At 40.2% G+C, this 22,843-nt stretch overlaps 1 protein-coding gene across 13 annotated transcripts in view; it reads right to left on the minus strand.

Annotated features, from left to right (window-relative positions):
* MPPED2 (metallophosphoesterase domain containing 2) overlaps positions 1–22,843 on the minus strand; it is a 173,109-nt gene that overhangs the window by 82,454 nt on the left and 67,812 nt on the right. For 10 of the 13 annotated variants that reach the window (XM_082476731.1, XM_082476724.1, XM_082476728.1 and 7 more), the window contains one exon: positions 2,557–2,782. In XM_082476731.1, the coding sequence (XP_082332857.1) occupies positions 2,557–2,782 (226 nt within the window). Of the gene's footprint in view, positions 1–2,556; positions 2,783–11,398; positions 11,497–22,843 lie in introns of all 13 variants that reach the window. The other 3 variants (XM_082476726.1, XM_082476736.1, XM_082476725.1) reach the window with 1 other exon arrangement.

Here is a 22,843-nt window from a genome sequence, read left to right on the forward strand (position 1 = left end):
TTAAAATAAACAATTTTGAATGAGATCAATCCAGTTCAGACATAAACTTTGTCCAAAGTTTGTACCACCACCAAAACCAAATTATGCCCCATCACTTCACATATTTGAACTACTATGTTTTGTTATTTCTTGAGATGCTACACGATCTGCCTCAGAATCCAAAATCACTCCCTCATGCATCACACGGCCATAATCTGGTTGAGCTAAACCCTATCCTAAACAGATCTGGACCTGCTCAGATAATGGAGGAAGCTTGCTGTCATCACACCAACAACCATCAATCCAGGGAATCTCTGAAAATCCTGTTTGTTCAGGAATGGGCTTAAATGCTCTGGGCTCTGAAGATTTTTCAAAAATCATCTTAAATTATTGAAAAAATCATCTCAACTCCATGTAGAGCTTCTCTGCCAATTAGAGGTCATTCCTCAACTACTGCATAATCATTAAGAAGTGAGCTGTGGGGCTTCCCTGGTGGTGCAGTGGTTGAGAATCTGCCTGCCAATGCAGGGGACACGGGTTCGAACCCTGGTCTGGGAAGATCCCACATGCTGTGGAGCACCTGGGCCCATGAGCCACAATTACTGAGCCTGCGCTCCGCAACAAGAGAGGCCGCGATAGTGAGAGGCCCGCGCACCGCAATGAAGAGTAGCCCCCGCTTGCCGCAACTAGAGAAAGCCCTTGCACAGAAACGAAGACCCTACACAGCCAAAAATTAAAAAAAAAAAAAAAACAAATACTTAAAAAAAAAAAAAGAAAAAAAAGAAGTGAGCTGTGAAGCTGAAAAAGCTCTCTCTCTCCTGCCCTTTACCCAGAAATGCTGATATCGGCATCCTACATTACCCCAAGATCAGCTTTCAGCTTATTGTTTGATAGGACTAATTTCTGCTGTTTGTTCTCTTGCCCTTTACCACCTTGTCACATATAAAAAGAACTAATTGACGTGCATTCATAAAGCTGGATATAAACACTGCAGATTATAACCACCAATTACCACAGCACTACCACCACCACCTCAGGCATACCATGTACCCTGCAGCCAGACTCAAATTAGGATGCTACCACTTAGAATCCGTGTGATTCTTGAGCAGTTACTTAACCTTTCTGCGCCCGAGTTTTCTCATCTGCCAAATGAGAATCACAATAGTGCCTGTCTCTTTAAAGGTAGTTTGAAGAAAATGAGATAATAGGTATAAAGGACTTTTAGCGCCTGACATTTGGTAAGTACTCAATTAAGAGTTCAGAATCACGGTCAGGTTGATAATAAACGGAAATATACTTCCTGTATCCACTCATCAGTCCTTCTGGATACCAACTAGTAAAGCTAGAAAACCAAATTACAGGAAATATCTCAACTTTCTATTTTACAGAAGACAATCCAAACTGTTGAGTGGGGTGGCCAATCTGAATTCCCTCTGTCCTTTTCCAGCCTTATCCGCAACTTCTAAGGCAGGACTGGGATACTTTTCCAGGTTAAGTGAGTAAAGGTTAGTTTTTCTGCTCTGTATACACATAGAGCTCTCAAAAAGTAAGAAAGCAAATAAATAAAAATCCAAGACTCCTCTGCTACTGATCTTCTGATCTAACAAACACTCCCATTTTAGAGATGAAAAAGCTGGCTCTAGAGGCTAAGTGACTTGCTCAAGTTCACATAAATATCTCGTGGCAGAGCTAAGGCCTGAAAAATGGTAATTGTTATTCTAAGCAAATCACCAGGCGCTCTTCTCAATCCACTGCAAACATCACCTAATTTAATCCGCATAATAACCCTCTAAAAGTAGGTATTACTTTCACTGTCGTAGAGAAACTGAGGTTCCTTCTCTATGAATTAACTTCTTCAAAACCAGACAACTGGCAACTGATAGAACCAAGGTCAAAATGTTTTCTTGTCTGGTCCCAAGGAATACACGCCTGCTTCAAGTTTTCTAGAGCTGAGAATTTCAGTACTGAGAATTCTAGAACTGAGCTCTCTGAGTAACTTCCAAACTGTCTGTGCTTCAGTCTTGTCTGGGGAGCTTTAAAAATACAGGTCACTGGGCTCCACCTCAGGAAGGAAAATCAGAGTCTCAGGGGGATATGGCTTCAAAATCTGTATTTCTTCAGAGTTGGTCAGGTGATTCTGATGTGTAGCAAGATTTGAGAAACTCTAATCTAAGCAAGATATTTTATGAGTGCTTCCAATGTAAAACGAGAAGGAAACGAGTCACGTAGGCTGATGGGATGTTCAGAGTGGCTGAATCTGCGTGAAGGGTAACACGGTGACCTTCCACCAAATCCTTCTGTGTCCCACAGATACACATGCAGCCCCGGTCACACAAACAGATACATATCTACCAAAGCCATGCTCCCATTGATCTTGCCTAAAGAAATCTGCATCACAATGAAAACAACAAGCATCGTATTTTGCAGCAGTGCCAAAATATGTGTTATGTTCTAAATACAGCCAAAAGGTTTCTCTTCATCTTTATCCTTTTGGTTTAAGGCACCTAAGCCGGAACCATGCTTTCTGAGTGGTGAGCTAAAAAAACAGAGGGGAAGACTGTTGGAATGAACACTTACCAAGGTGCACCGTATATCCTGAATCCCTTCACTGTAACCTCCGAGTCTTGTAAGTAAATACTGTTTGTCAGGAGGGACTGAACGTTGTCAAAGTCCTCTGGTTTCAATTTGGACACAGAGGGGAAACGGTAGTAGTCCTGCTTAACAAGGTCTGCCATGAATTCCTTATCAAATGTCAGTTCATGATTCCCAGCAATCACTATTTTATATTCATATGGCAGGTTTCCTGAAATAAGAAAAAAAAAAAAGCACCAATTAGCACGTTCATTTCCCATCACGAAGTACAACAGCAGAGGCTGTGTGATTAGCAGACAGTATCCCCAAATGAAATAGCTCACGCATTCCTTTATATTTCCATGGGAACCAAAATTTATGACTACTTTTTTATGCTAACAAAAATGACAATAAACGGGAGATAGGAAGCTGCTCAGAGGCTAAAAAGCTACTAAGGAGACATTAAGTTTGCTAGTTCCATTTCCCTTTTGTGTCTGCTACAGATTCACTGTGATGAATCCACACTTTATAATTATCCAGCTAAAAGTACTTTAATCACGAGCCTTAAAAAGGTCTGGACTTGGTTTTGACCCTTAAAAAATAAGCCGACCAACTATTCTTAACTCAGATAACTGCTAGATGTTTTAGTATAAGCTTCATACAAAAGACATGGCATAGCCAAGCATTTCATAATTTACATAAATGAAAGGAACTACACAGTACAATTTCATATGGCAAGTTAAAGTTTACCTTTTGGCTTGCGAATAAAAAGAACATTAAGAATGGCCCCCTGATCAGAAGGCTAAATTTCCTCCCGTTGGGATCGGAGAAGAAACTGTAAAGCTTAACCCCCTTTTAATATTTATGGTATGGAAATGTGAGTTCTCCATGTGTGTTTTTTATGCAGAAGTTTCCCGATCAAAATGAGATAATTCTGGGAAGAAGAATGAAAGCTATAAAGGAAAACCCAAACACCAGACTTCTGCATAGATTTATAATGTTTGAATAAAGTACGGACCATACATATTAATAACTCACCGTGATGCTATAAGAACCAAAATCCAAAGGGAGATGGTGCCGGGCAGCTGCCCCCATCCTGAAATTAATGCCTTTTTCTCTTCTTTGTCATTATCCATCCCTCAAGCCTCACCACTGGGCAGCTGCTCGTTTTATTTTATTTCATTTTATTTTGAGGAGGAAAAGGGCGGGACGACGGTGCCTATAATTCCAGCTTCCTGAGACTCCTAGGTCCAATGCAAAATTAATGTTTCCTGCTATTCCAGGAAGAATGAAAGTTACCACTAGCAGGAAATTGGATACATTTGTTGTAAGAATTGGTCCTTACCAGCAAGCCAGAATCAATGATTCAATTAATGAAGCTTATAGTGGGGGAGAGAATTATATTGTTTGGAAGGGAAGGCAAGTTTTGTCATTGGCCCACTTGGATTTCAGCAATGCAAATTGTAAATAGTATTAAAACTGTATATATAGCATGTGGGTTAAGGGCGAGACTTAGGAGAGAGGTGAAAGCAGTCAGAAAATAACACTGCAGAAAGACGAAACCGAAAACATTGTGACCAAGCATCAATAGATATCCTTGATTATTAGCCCACAATGCTGTGTGAAATGCCTTTGGCCTCAGTTATTTGCAAGGCTACAGTGAAGAGCTCATAGAAAATAGGAAGCCTCTCTTAAATGCATGCAGAGCTTATAATCTGCACTAGCATAAGGCAATAAGACTGTGATGTATGTTGCAAGCTACTTGGATAGAATGATGATATTTTGCACAATTCCCTGCACTTAAAATACGGATGAAAGATGTATTAAGAAGCCTGCAAATTCCCAGCACTGCACACGCTGGAAATTTTTGAGATGCCCCAAAATTTCAACATCATGGCTCTGTGAACACACTGGCCTGATACTGCATCCCCAGACTCACCTGTGCTCCCAAGGCTGGAACGGGCTGAAATGCTTTCCTGGACAGTAATCTGCTCCAAGGCAGGTCCTACCTGCGTGAACCTTTGAGCAACTCTATTTGTACAAGTCATGCTTTAGCTGCTGGTCCTCCTTTAATCATTCATGATGATGGACTCGCTGTCAACCCTGTCTTTATGTACCACTGCTCTTGCAAGAGGCCTTGGCTTCTTGTTTTTTCCATTTCAGAGCTTTGGTTCAGGGATGGAATGGGTGAGACTGGGAAACAAGGTGAAGGAAGTACATTTCTCCCCTTCAGATCAGTTAAGAAAAAAAAAAAAAAAGTAAAACTGCTGCAAAGTAAATCTTTCTCAGGAAGACAGCCTCTTCAGTGTCTTTTAAATCAAATTTTGGAGACTCAGCATAAAGAAGTAGCCACCAAAATGAACAGTCACAGAAAATCGTGATGATATTTACGCTTTGCCAACAAACTCATCTCTTTCTGAGAATCCAATAGTAGTTTCCAACTTCCATCCTCTGTTACCTATGTTATGAGATTGTCTGACATATTTTTTTTGCTGAAATGACCTTTCATCTATAATCTGCCAACCTTTGTGTTTTATATGAAAATTGTAAGCAGGGCAGCTGACAAATCTCCTGTTACTTGATGGCATTTTTGTTTTTTTCCAGACTAGATTAATTTGGAAGGCTCTGCAGTCAAGCTCTAACTTCTTGTTATTCAAATAGCATTATTTTAAAATTGTCAGACAAAGAGGTGCCTGCCTTTATCCATTTTATTCAGATCAGGCCATCGAAGCTGACCTGCCTGAATGAAAAACCAAGGCCATAGTGCAGTTATTCTAATGTGGAAAAATTCTTGCTTTGAATGACCTAAAGAATTCTACCAACTAACCAGTTCTATCTTTCCTAAGACACGGTATATGTTCTATTGGTAAGATACAAGATTATTTTAGGTGGAATAGAGATGAATTTCTGACAAAATGGCAAGTAGTTTTGTATGTTCTAAAAATGCATATTTGGAAAAACACAACAATGCAAGTAATGATATATGGCTTCATTTTTCATTTCTATTTACATTTTTCTATTTTTGTATATAAATTAAGAGATGATTCAAAGAAAACTATTGCGCAAATAATAATACAGATAATTCACAGATATGGCAAAGTGATGGCTAGCAAGTGAATGAATGAAATTTGGGAAACTAGCCCATCAATCAGTTCAGTTTAGAGCTACTGATCATAAGTAAGACGATAAGCTCTTGGAGGCAGCAATTAAGTCTTATTCAAATCTGTATTTCCTATTGTATCTGTATCACCTCACTGTATCACATAAATAGATGCTCACTTAAAACTAATGGATAATGGAAGTCAGCTGGGTCCTCACTGTTATTCTACAATTCTAATCATCCTATACTCTTGCCACTGCCTATTCCTTAAGCCGCTATCACAAAACTTTTCCAAGTTCCTCTTTAGGTTCCAGGCTCCTTTTGACTCTGCACTTAGCATACAATACGTCCTCACCTCAAGATAGACTCTCTTCATTTCCTTCTCTTCACTTTCCAATCACTGTTTACATCTTCTCATCTTTCTAATAATTGGCCTTTTAATCCATTTCCTGCCACTGGCACTTTAATTTTTCAGACATCTCTCTATAATATTCTGGGTCTCTTTATTTCTCCTTCTTAGTGAGTTTATGTTTACCCACCCCAAGAAAATAAAAACAAGCAGCTCTTCACTCACTCACATACACACACACACACACACACACACACACACACACACACACACACACTCCTCAAATGCAATCCTAAACCATCCCTAACCTTACTTCTTCTTTGAGATGCTTCCTCATTTTACTTCTAAACATCTGGAAGGAGGATTCTAGAAGCTTGCAGCTGGTATGCCAAATTCAGCCCACAGATGTATTATAGTGGGCCCTCAACTGTGTTTTATTTTATTTTCTTAGTTGAACTAACATTTAGAAATCAGGAAATATCACTCGAAAAATTCAGGGTTTCTGGCTTCTTTTGGAAGATAAAAAATCAGGCAATACTGACCTCAGTCTGCTGCAGACCTCCTCATTCCCTGTTCCTTCTCACACCTTGGCCCACTTAATCACGATTGTGTTGCCTGATGGGGCACCCTACTATTAGAATTAGCAACTTAGACATAAATGGCTACTCAGAATTTACCCAATGCAATCTGCCTCTGTTTCTGTACTCTTCCAAAAGCTTCCCTGAATGTCAATAAAAACCTCCTAAAAACCAAAGCCAAGGCTTTTTCTCCATCCTCATCTCCATGGATATCTCCGCAGTGACATCCCTGTGTGACAAAGTATCTCTTCCTGGATTAGTGATGCTGGACTCTGCCTTCTCCCCCTCCCTCTGCGGTATTTCCTTTCCTCTCTTCTTCCTCAACTCCCTTTGCGTCCCACCTCATTCTCAGCTGACCCATGACACTCTCCCTCTTCATCTTTACTTCTATGAATATTATTTAATATTTTCTTACTGCATGTGTCACACTTCTATTCTCTGCGATTTAATTTTCAAATTTTTAAATTTTATTACAAATTAAACTGTGGAGGCAGCAAGAGGGTAAGAGTGGGGCCTCTGCAGGCTTCACGACATGTTAGCTGTATGACCTTGGACAGAGCCCTTATGTTCTCTATGGTGCGTTAGCAACACTCCAATAATAACTGCATCCACCTCATAGGTTGTGTTCAAGATAAAATGACATAAAGCTTCTAAAGCACATGTGTGGTATGGAGTAAATAATCAGTGCACTTTATTATTTTACTCCATTTTTTTAGTTTTACCCTTTGCATGTGACTTGTCTCCTCCTAGACTGTGAGGTCCTTGAAGGCATGGATTGTGGCTTGTGGTTCCTTGTTTGACCCAAAGTACCCAGTTCAATACCTCCCCAAATGGCAGGCACACAATAAGTATCTGTTGAAGGAATGAATGAACCTCTGCAAGACTTATCAGGAACTTCCTACAAAGAATTCCAGGAATGGGCTTGTCATCTTGAGCTATATGACAAGGTTTAAACCAGTACTGGGTTGTCCTCCAAGTTTAAGCCCTCCTGAATTGCTAGTTCAATTAAAAACAAACAAACACAGTTGGGAGCCAATTCTAATACATCTAATTTGGCCTACCAGCTGCAAGCTTCTGGAATTCTCTTTCCAGAACTTCAGTAGTGAAATGAGGAAGCATCTCCAACCCAGTCTAGCCAAATATTCTCCAATACACTGTTTTTAAACTGCAGTTTCTTCAAATATAAATGGGGGGGAAATAATAATACTACCCCTAAAGTTTGATGCACATTAAACAATATACTGCATGTAAAGATTTGCACAGTTTCTCACACTTTATCATCACTCAGTATATATTAGCTGTGTTATAATAATTATTATAATGATTGCCCTTCCCAGTTGCCAACCAAGAAAATATTAGTTTATCCACAAATTGGATCACTCCCTGGTCACATTGCACAATGTCATTGCCTTCAAAGAAAAGCATCTGGAGATGAAAAAGAAAACTTCGATTTTCCAAAGGCAGAAACTGGCATGGTCCAATGTATCCTTCAAATTAACAAAAACGTTACTAGGGTCATTAAGATATCTGGATCTGAGGTGATGGTGAGTGGACCTATGAGGTCTTCAACCTATACACAGTGCAAACCTAGCTGCCTCTGTCGAGATGCTTCTAACCTTGAAAGTGTGTGCCCTCAACACATCACTTCTTTCCTCCTTCTAACATCCAGTTACCCATCTCTTCTAACATTTACTGATTGCCAAAAAATGGGCCAGGATCAGTCCCTCATTCACAAACGAATAGTATAACCTGTGATAAGTAACACCCAGATTCTATTTCTCTCAAGAGTGACTACTCATTTGGAATACCCCTAATATCTTCATAGAATCAGATGAAGGTACTCTTCGATGAGTATACAGAGAGGAACAGAAAAAGAAAAACTAAGATCTTCGGCTATGCACATGTCTGATAAAGCCGTGACAACTTTAAAGCAGACACACAGCAGATTGTGTCAAGGTCAGCCTCCCTTCCTTCCCAAACTCCGGACATTTAATGTGTCACTTAAAGCGGCTCCCATGTTTCACACCCTGAGCGATTTGAAAGCTGTGCTCTGTAACCCTCCCCGGGGCTGGAGCAGGGCGATGTGAGGAAAGAGACAAGGGCGGAGGGGAGGGCCCTGCTCCCATGTTCACCATGGCAGCACTGCTTTCCTTTATTTTACGACTTGGGGAAAGATTTGATTCGAAGAAAGTTAGCCCTGGCTTAAAAATATTAAAAAGAAAAATCAGTGATGTATCCAATTCAATTTTACTAATGAAGAGAGTGAGTGCCAGAGAGGTGCTGTCACTTGCTAAGCAAAGTCACAAGTCAAGCTGGTGGCAAAAGTGGGACAAGAAAAGCTCTTTGCCTCCCCTGCTAGTATTCTGTCAGGTGAGCCCAAATCTTTTTTTTTGACACATGATTTATTTATTTATTTATTTTTAACATCTTTATTGGAGTATAAGTGCTTTACAATGGTGTGTTAATTTCTGCTGTATAACAAAGTGAATCAGCTATACATATACATATATCCCCATGTCTCCTCCCTCTTGCGTCTCCCTCCCACCCTCCCTATCCCACCCCTCTAAGTGGAGGTGAGCCCAAATTTGTAACAGCCTCATGGACTTTGGCTTAAGACCTATCTCTTACGTGAGTCCTCCTCATACCACACATGCTGGCTCAATTTAGGCATTCCCCAAATGTTACTGCAGCTGTGGGTGTAATTTCTTACCCACTAGCTCCCAGAAGAATTTGGGAGCCTACCCAAGGAAGGGAAGGTCATAGACTTGAGAAGAAGGAAAAAAAGCTCCTTTGTCCATTGTCATGCAGAGTCCCAGAATTTAAAAACTTGTTGACTGTATTATGAGAAATAAGATGAGGCTTTGACGGTAGAATAGAAGTCCAAGGTAATAAACTAAAATGTCTACAGGGACCAGAGAAATAAGACAAAAATGTGAACTGAGCTAGGTAGAAGTAAGAGAGAGTGGTGAGGACCGGGGCATGTGTGTATCAGCATTTTACAATAAACATATATAAGCACTCCTCTGGCCAAACACGATTCCTTGCTAGCTTGCCCCACACCCACCAATAAAAGTTAATGTTCCTCAAAATTATCACACAACTGCAACCTATTTTTTAAAATCATTATAGAATGTATTCCTCTCGAAAACTCAAGTTCATGTCAGATCAGAATCCAAGGTCATTCCAGAATACTTTCTTTTCCTGGGAATCTGCCTGCCACCTACCAGGAGTTGGCTCCTGCCCCATATTCTTTATTCGTCATGAACGGGGAGTATGGGAAATAGGGGCAACCAAAATGGCCATCAGGTTGTGACTTATGACAAATACCACCTTCACCATGCCCAATTTTTATCAGGGATCTGACAGGCAAGGTTAACTGACTGCTATCTCCTATTTATTTCTGCTATAAACCCAGGGGGAAAAAACCCAGAGTACAATAGTAGTTCTTTGTGAAGGAGATCATCCCAAAGCTAACATGGCTTGCTGGGTTTCCTGGGTAAAGGAAAACCTACTTATACGAAGGTGACAAATTGATTTAAATATCTCCAATCTCTATGCACACTCCCCTCCATACTACTAAATTCCAGACTTTGAAAATATATGAGGAAACCAAAAATGTTTCTGGCATATCACTCACATAAAATAAAGCTCACTATGTAGCAAGAAGAAAACAACACAGAGATAACAAGTCAGAAGAACCTGCAATGGCTCCCAGATGCCCAGGAAAATACAACTCACAGGGCACAACCTTCAGGCTCACCTTCCCTTGCCAATGTGCTAGAAAAAATGAACTTTCTGAGATTAAAAAGAATAAAACAGATATATACTCAGACCTATTATCATGGACTGTTATACACAAAAGAGATATATTGCAATTCAATCACATTTCTGAAATCTTTGGTCTGTGTGGGGCACTGTAGATGTTCCCTAATGCCAATGTTATAAAGGGACCTTGTTATAGCCCCAAGGTGGATAATAGAAGGCATTTTTTTCTGTTTAAAATTATTATTATATTTTAATATCATGACTCCAGCAGAGAGGGAAATGTTTAAACTCTTGAAGGTTCTCTATTCCACTGAGGACTAAATAAGAATAACTTGGGCTTGAAAATTGGCCAAGCAGAAAATTTTGCAGGAGGATGGAAGGAAAAAAAAAAAAACCAATGGCTATGAGGATGGAAGAACTATGAGGCTCTGGGATGGACTAAGGAGACGTGTCAGTTAAATTCCTTCCTTGATTGGGATTTGGGATTAGCAGATACAAACTATTATATACAGGATGGATAAAACAACAAGGTCGTCCTACTCTATAGCACAGGGAATTACATTCAATATCCTGTGATGAACCATAATGGAACAGAATATGAAAAAGAATATATATACGTATAACTGAATCACTTTTCTGTACAGCAGAAATTAACACAACATTGTAAATCAACTATACTGCAATAAAAATTAAAATAAATTAATAAATTCCTTCCTTGATGACTGCTGGGGGTCAATAGCAGAGAAAGGCTGAGTCCAGCCTGGAGGCAGGGAGAGGGCTCTGAAGCTAGAAGCAGGTAGAGCCCACCTTTCCCTGCTGTGCTCCCAGCACCTAGAAAAGTGCTTGACACATATTTGGTGCCCACCGCCTACATGTTAAATGAATGAATGGACCTCCTGCACTCCCTCTCGGCTCCACGGTTTGCACTCACTTGCCTCGGCTGCAAAGCCACCAGAAACATTCAATCAGGGCAAGCTCCGTCTCTGACCTCAGTCTGTCCCCCGTCAGGCTCCATTAATTTTCACAAGTCCTGACAGCTCTAACGTTAATACTCACACTTGCTGATGGAGCCACACAGCAGGTTCAGACTGCTACCTTCTCCTCTGAAACTCATGCATTAGGGTTTCTTCCATGCTTGCAATGGGAAACCAAGTCTAAGAAATATTAAACACAGAAAACTATATTACAATAATGTCAAGGCTGAGCCGGAAACCCAGGAGCAAGTAAGGAATGCTGAGTGAACGCCCAGTGGTCTGCTGCAGGAATTAGGGCTAGTGTTAAGAAGCCACAGCTGAAATGCTCCCTCCTCCTCTTCAGCCTCCGCCATAAAAAGAATCACAAGGCATCAGGAGATGTTATAAGCCTTAATCCACAAAGGAGACAAAAGTCCATCCCTCACCCAGGAAAGCAGACCTCCCTCTGGACCCGAGTAGTCACCAGTATATGGCACTGATGACAGGTAACGTGACTAAGAAGTGTAAACCACAAGGCCATTAGTACCCATAATTATTATGGACCTGAAAACATCTCAGAGATTTGATTGCTGCTCAGCAGCAACTTGTTTGCATGCATTCTCGTCTCAACCATAACCTTATTCCAACACAGCTTTCTGTGACTTAAACACACACACGCACACAAACACACACACACATTCATACACTTTACTACCACAAGGTATTAAAGATGAATGACAATCTCCTCCTTGTTTCCCAACTGAGTACCTCTAAGTTGCTACCCAGACCAACATGGCATGTTCTATATGTAAAGCCGTGATGGTAACTGTCCAAGGAAGCATGGCTCCAATTATACTTGAGTATTACCATCTGCCTATGTAACTGGAACCATGGGTAGTCTCTTCACTGTTTATTTTGTCCAACCTCTTCCTTACAAATGAGAGCCTTGGCTTGTTGAGAAAGATTGATACGCCATACAACAAATCTGATCTGAAACAATCAGACTATCTCCTAAAGACCCTTCAGTCGATTTCCTCAAGTTTCAGAAAACTGGATCCAAATCAGGATTTCACTGGATAGTCACAGGAAGAATTGGTAACAACATTGTCAAGTCTCATCTCAACCAGCCATGTACATGTTTATATCACTGGAGCATAACAGAATGTAGAAATAATAGCATAATGGAGAGATCATGGGCTTTGGAGTCAGACAGATTCGGGACCAAGTTTCTGATTCTGTCACTTACTACCTGAGAAACTGAAACTCAAAACATGCTATTTAACCTTCATATTACTCATCAGAAAAAATAAGGATAATTGCACAACCCATATTACAGAGTGGCCATGCAGACTGAGTGAGATTGATAAAGAACTTCATATAAAACTGACACATAAAGGACGATTATTATTATCATTATTTTTATCCTGTCTTTGTTCTGCATTGTAACTTCATTCGAGATAAGGGGTTCATCTCCTACTTCTTACCATCTTAAAAGAGTGTTCAATGAGTATCTTTAACAAACTAGTAGTGTTGACTGACAAAGTCTATGGTGAGCTGAAAAACAATATGTTGGGATTTTTTTCCCCACAAAGCCTTTAAAAAAGCAACTAAGAAAAAGGTGTTCCTTCCAGCAATAATTACAAAACAAGTGGCAATTACTCTACTGAATAATTAGAGGAACAAATACAAATCCTATGTGTGTGCATTTTAAACCATTAAGTATGGTAAAAAAATCAAATAAAAATAACTCTGGCATAAAGGCCATCTGCTTTAAAAAATAATAACAATTTTAGAGGCTTTTTAGATTCCCTCCCCACTTTACCCCCACAAGTAATAATAAAAAAAATCTTTTTGTAATAACTACTATGATTTTTGCATGCTGAAACAATGTTTGGGCAGATGAATGCAGGATTTCAGTGTGCAGTGATTCCAAGGGGCTGGTCCACAGAAGCCAGAACAGAGGGTTGACAATGGAAATAAAATCTCTGCCTTAACAGCGCCACTGGGGCTAGATGAAAATGGTCTTCTAGAACTTGATTAAAACTAAATTGAAAAAGAACATATTTGGCTGATATTACATTAGACTAAAATATAGAAATGAACCCTAATACTTTTGAAATCTAATAAGAAAAAGCCATCTCAATTTCCAAACTTTCAAAAGCATCTTCTTTAAATGCATCACAGATGAATTTACATGGTACTTTTGCCAATAAGCAAAACCAAATCACAGGCTCCAATCGGCTTATATTGGAAAGTGTGAGAGCAAATGCTAGAAAATGCAATTACTGCAAACAAACTCCATTTTCTCCCCTCTGAAGGGAATCTCAGAGAATATTTTATTGCCATCAAATAATATTTCTGAAGGCATCAATACACAATTCTATTTTCTTTTCAGAGTACCCACTCGCTATATAATCTAATCCACTCTATGGATATCTTGAAATTTAGAAAAGAGTCTACAAAAAATGATATTACCTTGCACACACATCCTATGTCAATTTTAATAATTTGCACTCTGGACAGGAAGCCACATAGAGCAAAATTTAGGATCCAATAAAATCGACTTTTCCCATTTTATATTTCAAAATTTTAATGAAGCCTTCCAAGGGTAAAAATTTAAAAGAAATCTCTCAGGGAAGGTTATTTTGATCAATAGTGACAGTGATGAGATGGAGAGAACGGAGATCGCATTCATTTCCTCTTCCATTTTTGCTTCTCCCCCACCCCTCAGCTGGCAAAATTTTCTACTAAGAACTCCAGATAATCGGAAGCTACAAAGAAGACTTGCTGGGTAGTATGAAATCATGAAGTCTCCTGCTGATAAGGTTTTGGTTTCATTGAAACACTAGTTCCAACAGTCTCTGACCTCTTCTCTTGGGAAGAGCTTTGTGGCCTAATGCCCCAAGCCTCCCCTTTGGGATGAAGCAGTACAAAATACGTAGTATAATTTCTCAGGAAGAAAGGATTTCTGGAAAGTCCATCATGGCCCTTGGGGCCCAAGGTTCCAGGAAGTAGAGTTGGAGGTCTATTTCACTTTCTATATTTTTCTTCTTTACCCACATGTTACGGTCTGAAGATTTGTGTCCCCCCAAAATTCATATATTGAAATTCCCAATGTGATGGTATTTGGAGGTGCAGCCTTTGGGAAGTGATTAGGTCATGTGGGTGGGGGTGGACGCCCCATGAATGGGATTAGCGCCCTCATAAAAGAGAAGCCACAGAACTCCCTTGCTCCTTCCACCATGTGAAGACACAGAAAGAGGACACCATATATGAACCACAAAGAGGGCCCTCACCAGAACTCAACCATGTTTGATTCTGTACTTCCCAGCCTCCTGAACTGTGAGAAATAAATTTCTGTTGCGTATAAGCCACCCAGTCTGTGGTATTTTGTTATAGCAGCCTGAATGGACTGAGACATTACAGTTTACTAGTTTCTTGAGATCTAGCCCCCAGCATCTTAAAGCTACAGTTCAAGAGACAAATTTGCATTGTGTCTTCTTAAATCTGTTTTCTCATAAGTAGTATGCTTAAAGCATAAGGTGTTTTTTAAAGCTCTCATTTAAATGATTCAATTAAATATTTTAAGGAATCCAGATAATCAGGCCACAGCTGGAGAACATACCATGTCTGTGGAACACTGTTTGCAACAAGACAGTAAAATGAAAAAAAAAAAAAAAAGAGCACAGGTGGTCTTGTTCTATGAGGGTCCCTATTCTTGAACATTTGAAGTCAAGTGAATACATAGTGCTTTAGCCTTAAAGTGGTCATTAAAATACATGTCCATTTCTGTCCCTTATCGCACACATCCATGCCTTCTGACAAGGTGTGGATTTCCCTACCTTTTGGTTTGCTCCTTTTATGGGCTGAATTGTGTCCCCCTAAAATTCTTATGTTGAAGCCCTCTCCCCCAGTACTTCAAGTATGTGACTGTATTTGAAGATAGGGTCTTTAAAGAGGTAATTAAGTTAAAACGAGGCCATAGGATGGGCCCTAATCCAATCTGACTGATGTCCTTATAAGAAAAAAAAAAAAAAAAATACGGGCACACAGAGAGACACCAGGAATGTGTACGCACAGAGGAGAACCATGTCAGGACACAGCAAGAAGGCAGCCATCTGAAAGCCAAGGAGAGAGGTTTCAGGGGAATGTAAACCTACAGACACCTTGATCTCAAACTTCTAGCCTCCAGACCGTGAGAAAATAAATTTCTGTTGTTTAGCCACCCAGTCGGTGGTATCTTGTTGACAGCCCTAGCAAACTAATATACCTTCTTATAAGGCTTAATCCATCCTACTCACTAATGCTAAGGTGATCTTATCAGAATAGAAAACTGATCGCATATATTCCTCCGTTCACTTACACAATCACGCACGTTAAAATCCTCCTAGACTCCCTATTATTGCCTATAGACAAAAAGCCAAACTCCTTGTGTGATGTGTACAACTCTTTGTGACCTGGCCCCCATTAGTCACCCCTCCACTCGTATTTTGGGCTCTGAGCTTGCCAAGTGCTTGCAGTTCATAGAACGAAGAATCTGTCTACAGGGCTCTCTTTCCCACTTGACTACAGACTTCAGGAGGGTCAGACTCTATTCTATTCCTCTTTGCATTCCCAGCAGGCTTCAATAATTATTTATCAAATGAATGAATGAAGAAATAATTTTATCCTGGTTAAGGATAATGTGAATATGAGTAGCTAGTATCTCAGTTTTGGATTCCAGATGGCCTTAAAGTGTGACAAATCCTATTTTTATTTTATCCTAAGATGGCACCAGTTATATCCATCACAAGATATTCTATTCATTTGTCATTGAGAAACCAAATCTGATTTTAAAAATCAGTTATAAGGGGACTTTTTGTTGGGGAAGGCAGATGGAAGCAAAGAGACTGGTCTGCACATAGTAAGGAGTCAAATTTGTTGAATGGGTGAACAAATAAATGGACAAATAAATGAATGAATAAGCTATACACATCAGGCAAATAATGCTTCAATTTCAAAAGAGAAGGGAATTACTATTGTTGCGTGATTAATACTATTCGTTTAAAGATTTTTCCAGCCTTTGTTCCCAGGATTAGGGAGCTCAGAGGAGATAATCAATAGTGGAGTTAATGCAACAGCCATTCATTATTTGAGGAAGGTGCCTGTATTTCTTCTTCATTGTATTGGGAGCTCAGAGGAGATAATCAATAGTGAAGTTAATGCAACAGCCATTCATTACTTGAGGAAGGTGCCTGTATTTCTTCTTCATTGTATCCCTTCATCTGAACGTTTTCACTCCTAGGCCTCTCAGGCAAATCACTGATGTTTTGACAGCTGGCTTTGCAGAGGCCACTCTTCACGAATGAGTCTACTGACCAAGCCAAACAGGACATGTGTGTGCATCTTCTCAGGCCCCCAAGTCACTGGGTCAGATGAAAGAATCCAGGCTAACATACTTGTAGGGCCAGCTTTTTCCTTTTGCTTCCAACAGAAGATCAAGAGGCAGCAGGGTGCTCCTGACCTCTTATCCTCTAATTCCAGGCTCGCTGAGATTCCAACCTAGGCAAGTCCTCTGAGATCAGAATCATTCCTTCCATGGAACAAGAAACTAAGAACCAGCAAGGTTAAATGACTCAGGTCACCCAGTGAGTTTGTGCAAGGTGAAACTCCTTATTTCGCAGACCAATCCTCTCCTCTTCTACCACATCATACAATGGCAGGGTCAGAGTTTTTGAGTTGGAGATCATTTAAATGATCTGCTTTAAAGATTAGGGAACTCAGGTTCTGAAAAACCAAGAGAGTTTTCTGAAGACGGTGCCTACAATCATGAATCCTGACTAAAATCAATCTGCCACTACCTGCAAGGACCAACCAATAACCCCCAGGCATATGGCCACTAATTTCTTCGTATCTCATGGACACTCAGGACTGCACAGAGTTTATTGTTGGGATACTCTTTCCTGTTCTTTTTTAAATTTCTACTCTTATAGTTTAAGATTATTTTCTTTCATTTGATCCATAAGGGCATCTGTTTAGCCACCTTAACTGTGAGCTTAAATCAGAGAGTAACTTAATAGAAATGACTGCTCTGGGACTTCCCTGGCGGTCCAGTGGTTAAGACTTCGCCTTCCAATGCAGGGGGTGTGGGTTCGATCCCTGGTTGGGGAGCTAAGATCCTACATGCTTCAGGGTCAAAAAACCAAAACATCAAACAGAAGCAACATTGTAACAAATTCAATAAAGACTTTAAAAATGGTCCACATCAAAAAATCTTAAACAAAAAAAGAAAAAGAAAAGAAATGACTGCTCTGAATCCAGCTGCTATCCTTCTAAACTTTTCTTCTGTTTCGGACACTATTGCTGAAGCATCTTTAATGAAACCCAACAGTAAAGATCTTCCATGAGAGCAACATCGCCATTTTTACTTATTTTTTTCCTTCAGTAGCTAAGGAGCTATATTTGTTGACTCTCAGCCAATTCAGCACCCCTTTTTCATATAAAATACCAAGATGATTTCTCAAGGCTCTGAGCAAAAGATTTTCTAGATTGATATTTTTATAACACATAGGCTCATCTCAACCATGGTATTTCATGTCTGCCTGTCTCTGAAATACTACCATTTTTCACTAGGATTATTCTCTTCAGAGTGGGAGGTAAAAGCAGTATCATTGATTCTTAAATGCTGAAAATGGCAGTCAAATTTTTTTGAAAAAGACTACTTTCTTAAAATGAATTCTTTTGGAGTGTTTTGGCCAGAAACTGGAGATTAGATACAGTAGTAGGAAAAGAAGATATTTTTGCAGGGTCTAACAATTCCCCACAACAGAGAACTACAACTATTGCTATTCAAACCCATCCAAAGACTGTAAAGTTGATTCCTTACTAGGAAGGTCTGGCCAGATTTCAATTATTTGGGTTCGTCTCTTCTCACTTTTTAACTCTGTAGTGTGGCATTTCACTTTAAATGCCACATTCTTAGATTCACCCACTTTGTGGTTTCCTTTCCCTTTGGGCTCATTTCAAAGCTCTTGCAAAGTCGGGTCACAACCTGATTTCCTAATCCAGCAGCCCTGGGGGAAAGAAGTCCTATTAGATCCCATTAAATCTCATTAGATCCCTGACCCTCTCAAAGTTAGGATGAGATCTGATAATGAAATAGGGTCCCGAATGCCCATGGAATGATCAGTCTCCCTACAACAGTCAACAACTATTCCCTGGGGTCCTAGTGTATGACAGGCAGTGTGCTTGACGTAATGATGCACAAAACAGAAAAGGTCTCCGCTGTTATGGAGCTTAAACTCAGCTGGGAGTAAGAGACAATAAAGCCGTAAATATCCACTAACGTAACTCAGATTATGGTAAGTGCTAGGAAGGGAATTAGCAGGTGCTATGACAGAGAAAAACAGAGGAAATCTACTGAGATATGGCAATCAAGGATGGTGTCTTTGAGGGAGATCAGTGGACATTTTCAGTCTGCCCAGCCCTTTATCAATAATAAGTTAAGATACATAAGAAATAGACTTCCCTGATCATGTGTAACATAATGTAAGGAGGCAGGAAGCACATTCATGCATGCTTACATGCACACACGCACGCGCGCGCGTGCACGCAATGTTTAGAAGAGTATATCAACCACATGGTTCCTTTAAGATCTCAATTTTCATGAGAACACCCATCTTCTATTGTCAATTAGCGGAAAATTAACTTGAGAATATTTTTTTAAACTTACTCTTGTGATCGAAAATATTTCTAAAACGTGTTTATTCAACTTCCTGCCCCAGGAAGACAAGCATACTCAGGACCTGATGGTGAAGCAGCCATGCAGGAGGTAAAAAGGTACAAGATTGGGCTAGATGTGCGCATGTCCTGCAAGTTAGTTATTGCTGCGGTCTGGGGGTGGTTGGGAGCAGTTCAACAAAGCTGATGTATTTGCTTATTTTCTTAGGCTTTACCTTTGTCATCTTAAAAATCCTCATTATTATAGGGAACTGGGCTCTGGGTAGTTGAGGTTTACTATAGCATGATGGCTTAACTGAAGGGATGTCAAACAGGAGGTAAGACTGTCTCGCGAAGACTGTGCTGAGTGGCGTTGAGCCGCAGGAGACCTGGGGGAGGGGATGACTAGGGCTGACTCCTGACAGGGGCTCTGCTCCACCCCCGCCATGGTCATGCTACTTGGCCACCACTGACTTTCCATGTTCTATTCATGCAACCTCAGACCTTCAAGGCCTTAATAGGATTTCTCTCAGCTCTCCAAAGATGCCGTGGACAAGGCTTTACAGGAAGTCGTACCAGCCTGTGTCTTGGTCCAGAAGCAGATCGTTTTTGTTTGTTGTGTGGTGGAGCAAGTGGAGCGAAGGGAAAACTTTGTTCAAAGAAAAGTTTATAAAGAAGCTTGAATTAAAGAACAAGACTCAAAATGCGTCTGCTGTGGTTGAAGAGAGCCTGAAGGTGAGGGGCGAGAGGTAAAGTTCTGCCCCCTTGGCCCCCATTGCTAGCCCCTTGCAGCACGGCTGAAAAATCACTGCCCTAGAAGTCAGATTGTGCAAACCATTTAATCAGTATAAGGTCTGAGATAGTTACTCTAGGCCAGTGGTTTCCAAACCTGTCTGATGTCCTGAATTAGGTAGGGAGTTAAAAAAAAAAATCAGATTCCAGGCTCCCTCCTGGGAGACTCTGATTCTCTAGGTCTGAGTGGGCCATGATCTTAAGGAAAAATATTCTCTTTTCTCACTTCCACTTTTTCTTTGCATCTTCTAGCAATTAGGTAAGATCTCAGTGGCCAACATGACCCTAGCAAGAGGGGTATTGGAGGCCTCTTGTCCTACTTTCGTTCTTGTCCAGAGGCAGAGGGAGTCCTCAGTCAATCCATGGTTCAGGCTAATTCACCTATAAAGGAAAATGAGCTCAAAACCACTAGAACTGAACAATGATATCATTCATTTCTGTTTGTTCTTACTTTTACTTTTGCTTTTGCCAGGCTTTGACTGCTATGCATGTCTCTTTTACTGAGGGTTTAACAGGCATCCTTGCTACCCTATATCAGTGGGTTCAGATTCCAACCAAGGGTCTTTCCATCTCTTGATGACCAACTGATGGTGACAACTAATTCATCTGGATTATTAAAAGGATACTCCCTGTGCTATCGTTAAGAATCTTGACATGTCAAGTTTAGATGGGTAAGAAAGAAAGAAGATTAAACTACTCTGAACAGCCAGCCATCAAACATAATACACGATTATGGGTTGAGCCTCTCAAAGTTTTGGAATCTGACTGCATAACAGGAATTTTCTCTCTGGACATCATTTCTACTGGAAAGAGACATAGGTGACTAGAAGCCAATCATCCTGTTTAATATATGGGACCTGGTAGTTGTTCCATGCAAAGGGCAAGAGATGAAACAGAAGAAAGAAAAGAGAAGAATAATCAAAGGAAAAGGAAAAGAGAAAAGTAAAAAATTTCAAGATGAAAATAGGAAACAGGTGATAAGCATGACATTTTAAGTGTTACACAAGGCTGTCTCAGTCACCAGCTTGCCATGCCACAACAGCTGTCTCCTGAATTACAGTAAGTCATACTAAATGAACTCTATTCTAGGAAAATAGTAGGTGACTCTCTCCAAGGTGCCATCCAAAGATCCTTCATTATTTGACTCATGAAGCAGACAATGTTGATGGTCTATTCAAATTCTCACCCCAGCTTTCCAAGATAGCAGAGCCTCCAATTTTGTTCATATATTCATCCCTCTTGCCCCCCTCCCACCCCCCAAAGCCATGTGCTCAAGAAAGAAGGGCCTATTCTTAGAAGACCCAGGCAAGTGGATCTTGATTAATCAGCAGTTCTATTTCCCTTGCCAGTGATTGGTTTAAAAAGGTGCATGTCACCCAGTCCTAGCCAATGAGACATGAAGGCCAATCGGCTGACGGGCTTCTGAGAAAGGGTCACCACCTGTACAAAGAGACAATACAAAGAGGAAATGGCCCTCTTCTTCCTCTGAACATTGTCATGCCTTCATTCTATGCCTGGAACTTCAACAGTTACTTTCCAACCTTAGTAGCAAGACTAATAGCATATGAGAAGCGGAGAAAGGAAGACTGAAAGAATCCCTGAACTACCAGATCCCGAAAAATGCTTTACTCCCAACCTTCTTGTTGTATGAGATAACAAGCCCCTTGTTGTTTAAGCTATTTTGTTTCTTGCAGCCAAAAGCCTCCTAACCGATGCAACTCACTATGTTTATATGTCCACATGTTTAATTAATAATCTTCCTCCCAAACAATACTGTTTGTATACCTTCTATTCCTCCTTACAACAGCCTAGTAAGGGATCCTGATAACTGTAAACAAAATCAAATGATGATGACCATTATGAGGCTTAGAACTAACACACAAAACACTCACCCTCTGTTGGGCTCTGCCCTAAAAAACTTTATACATTAACCTACTTAATCCTTAGAACAACCTTATGGAGTGAGAACTATTATCCCCTTTTACAGATGAGGTAACTGAATTAAACAGAGATCACAATGGAAAAGAATGGCCTATTGTTAAGGGTGATGAGAGTTTGCAGAACGTATCCCTGAACTTGACCATGGGACACTGTCATAAGTGAGAATGGTGGCACTGGACTGGCAGGAAAGCCACAGAGGAGTTCATTACAACTCCAATTATTCAGACTCACCAGTAGAGAATCTGATTCAGTATGTCTGAGCTAGATTCCAAGAATCTGAATTTTTAACCACCTACCTGGGATAAGCAGTCAGTTTTAGGAGATAGGGAACTGGAGAAAAGTGAGCTGCCCAAGATTTGGGGGACATAATAAACTGAGTTGGTCTATTAACTCCCTTTTAAGTAAGTATGCAAAAAGCTCAAAAGTTAACTCCTATCAGAGTGATTAGATAACCTTGATTCTTTATAGATTAGGATCATAAACCAAAATTAATCTGCTTCCTAAATCCCATAGAACACAAACAGTTTTGTGTTTTCTTGTCTTCTTGACTGCCTGATTCACATAATGGCCCCAACTTGCCCCACGATACACCAAGAACCTCTAGCAACAGACATGAAACTGCCTACAATGTGAAAGAAAGTTAAAAATCCCACCAAGCCAAGGTCACAGTCATTTCAGGAACTTTCTAGTAGAGATACTTGAAAGTCTGGATTGGCCAGAGAGTTAAAATAAAGCAGGTATACATTTTCACTATGGCAATTTTCTGTCTATCACGGTCAGAGAGCATGAGTTTGATAAGAGATGAATGACACTAAACCAGGACCTGTAAACACATGGTATGTGTGTAACCATCTCCCCATCCTACAGCATGGCAAACATCGCTAACTAATCACAATGTCTTTCCCATTGAGTCTGGATGTGGCTTGAAGATCCTTCTTAACAAAGTGCTTCAGGGCTGAAATTCCCTAAGAACATGGATAAAAATTAAGATCTTTTACAACTAGAAGAAAAAAAAGATGTGAAAATATTATGCATTCATCTCCCTTACACTCTTCTGGTGCATCCAAGTCTCATTATTATTATGGCTCCTTGTTTCTTGTTCATAAAGAGCACTTGG

Source organism: Balaenoptera physalus (assembly GCF_965194825.1).
Source record: "Balaenoptera physalus genome assembly, chromosome: 10".
NCBI lineage: Eukaryota > Metazoa > Chordata > Mammalia > Artiodactyla > Balaenopteridae > Balaenoptera > Balaenoptera physalus.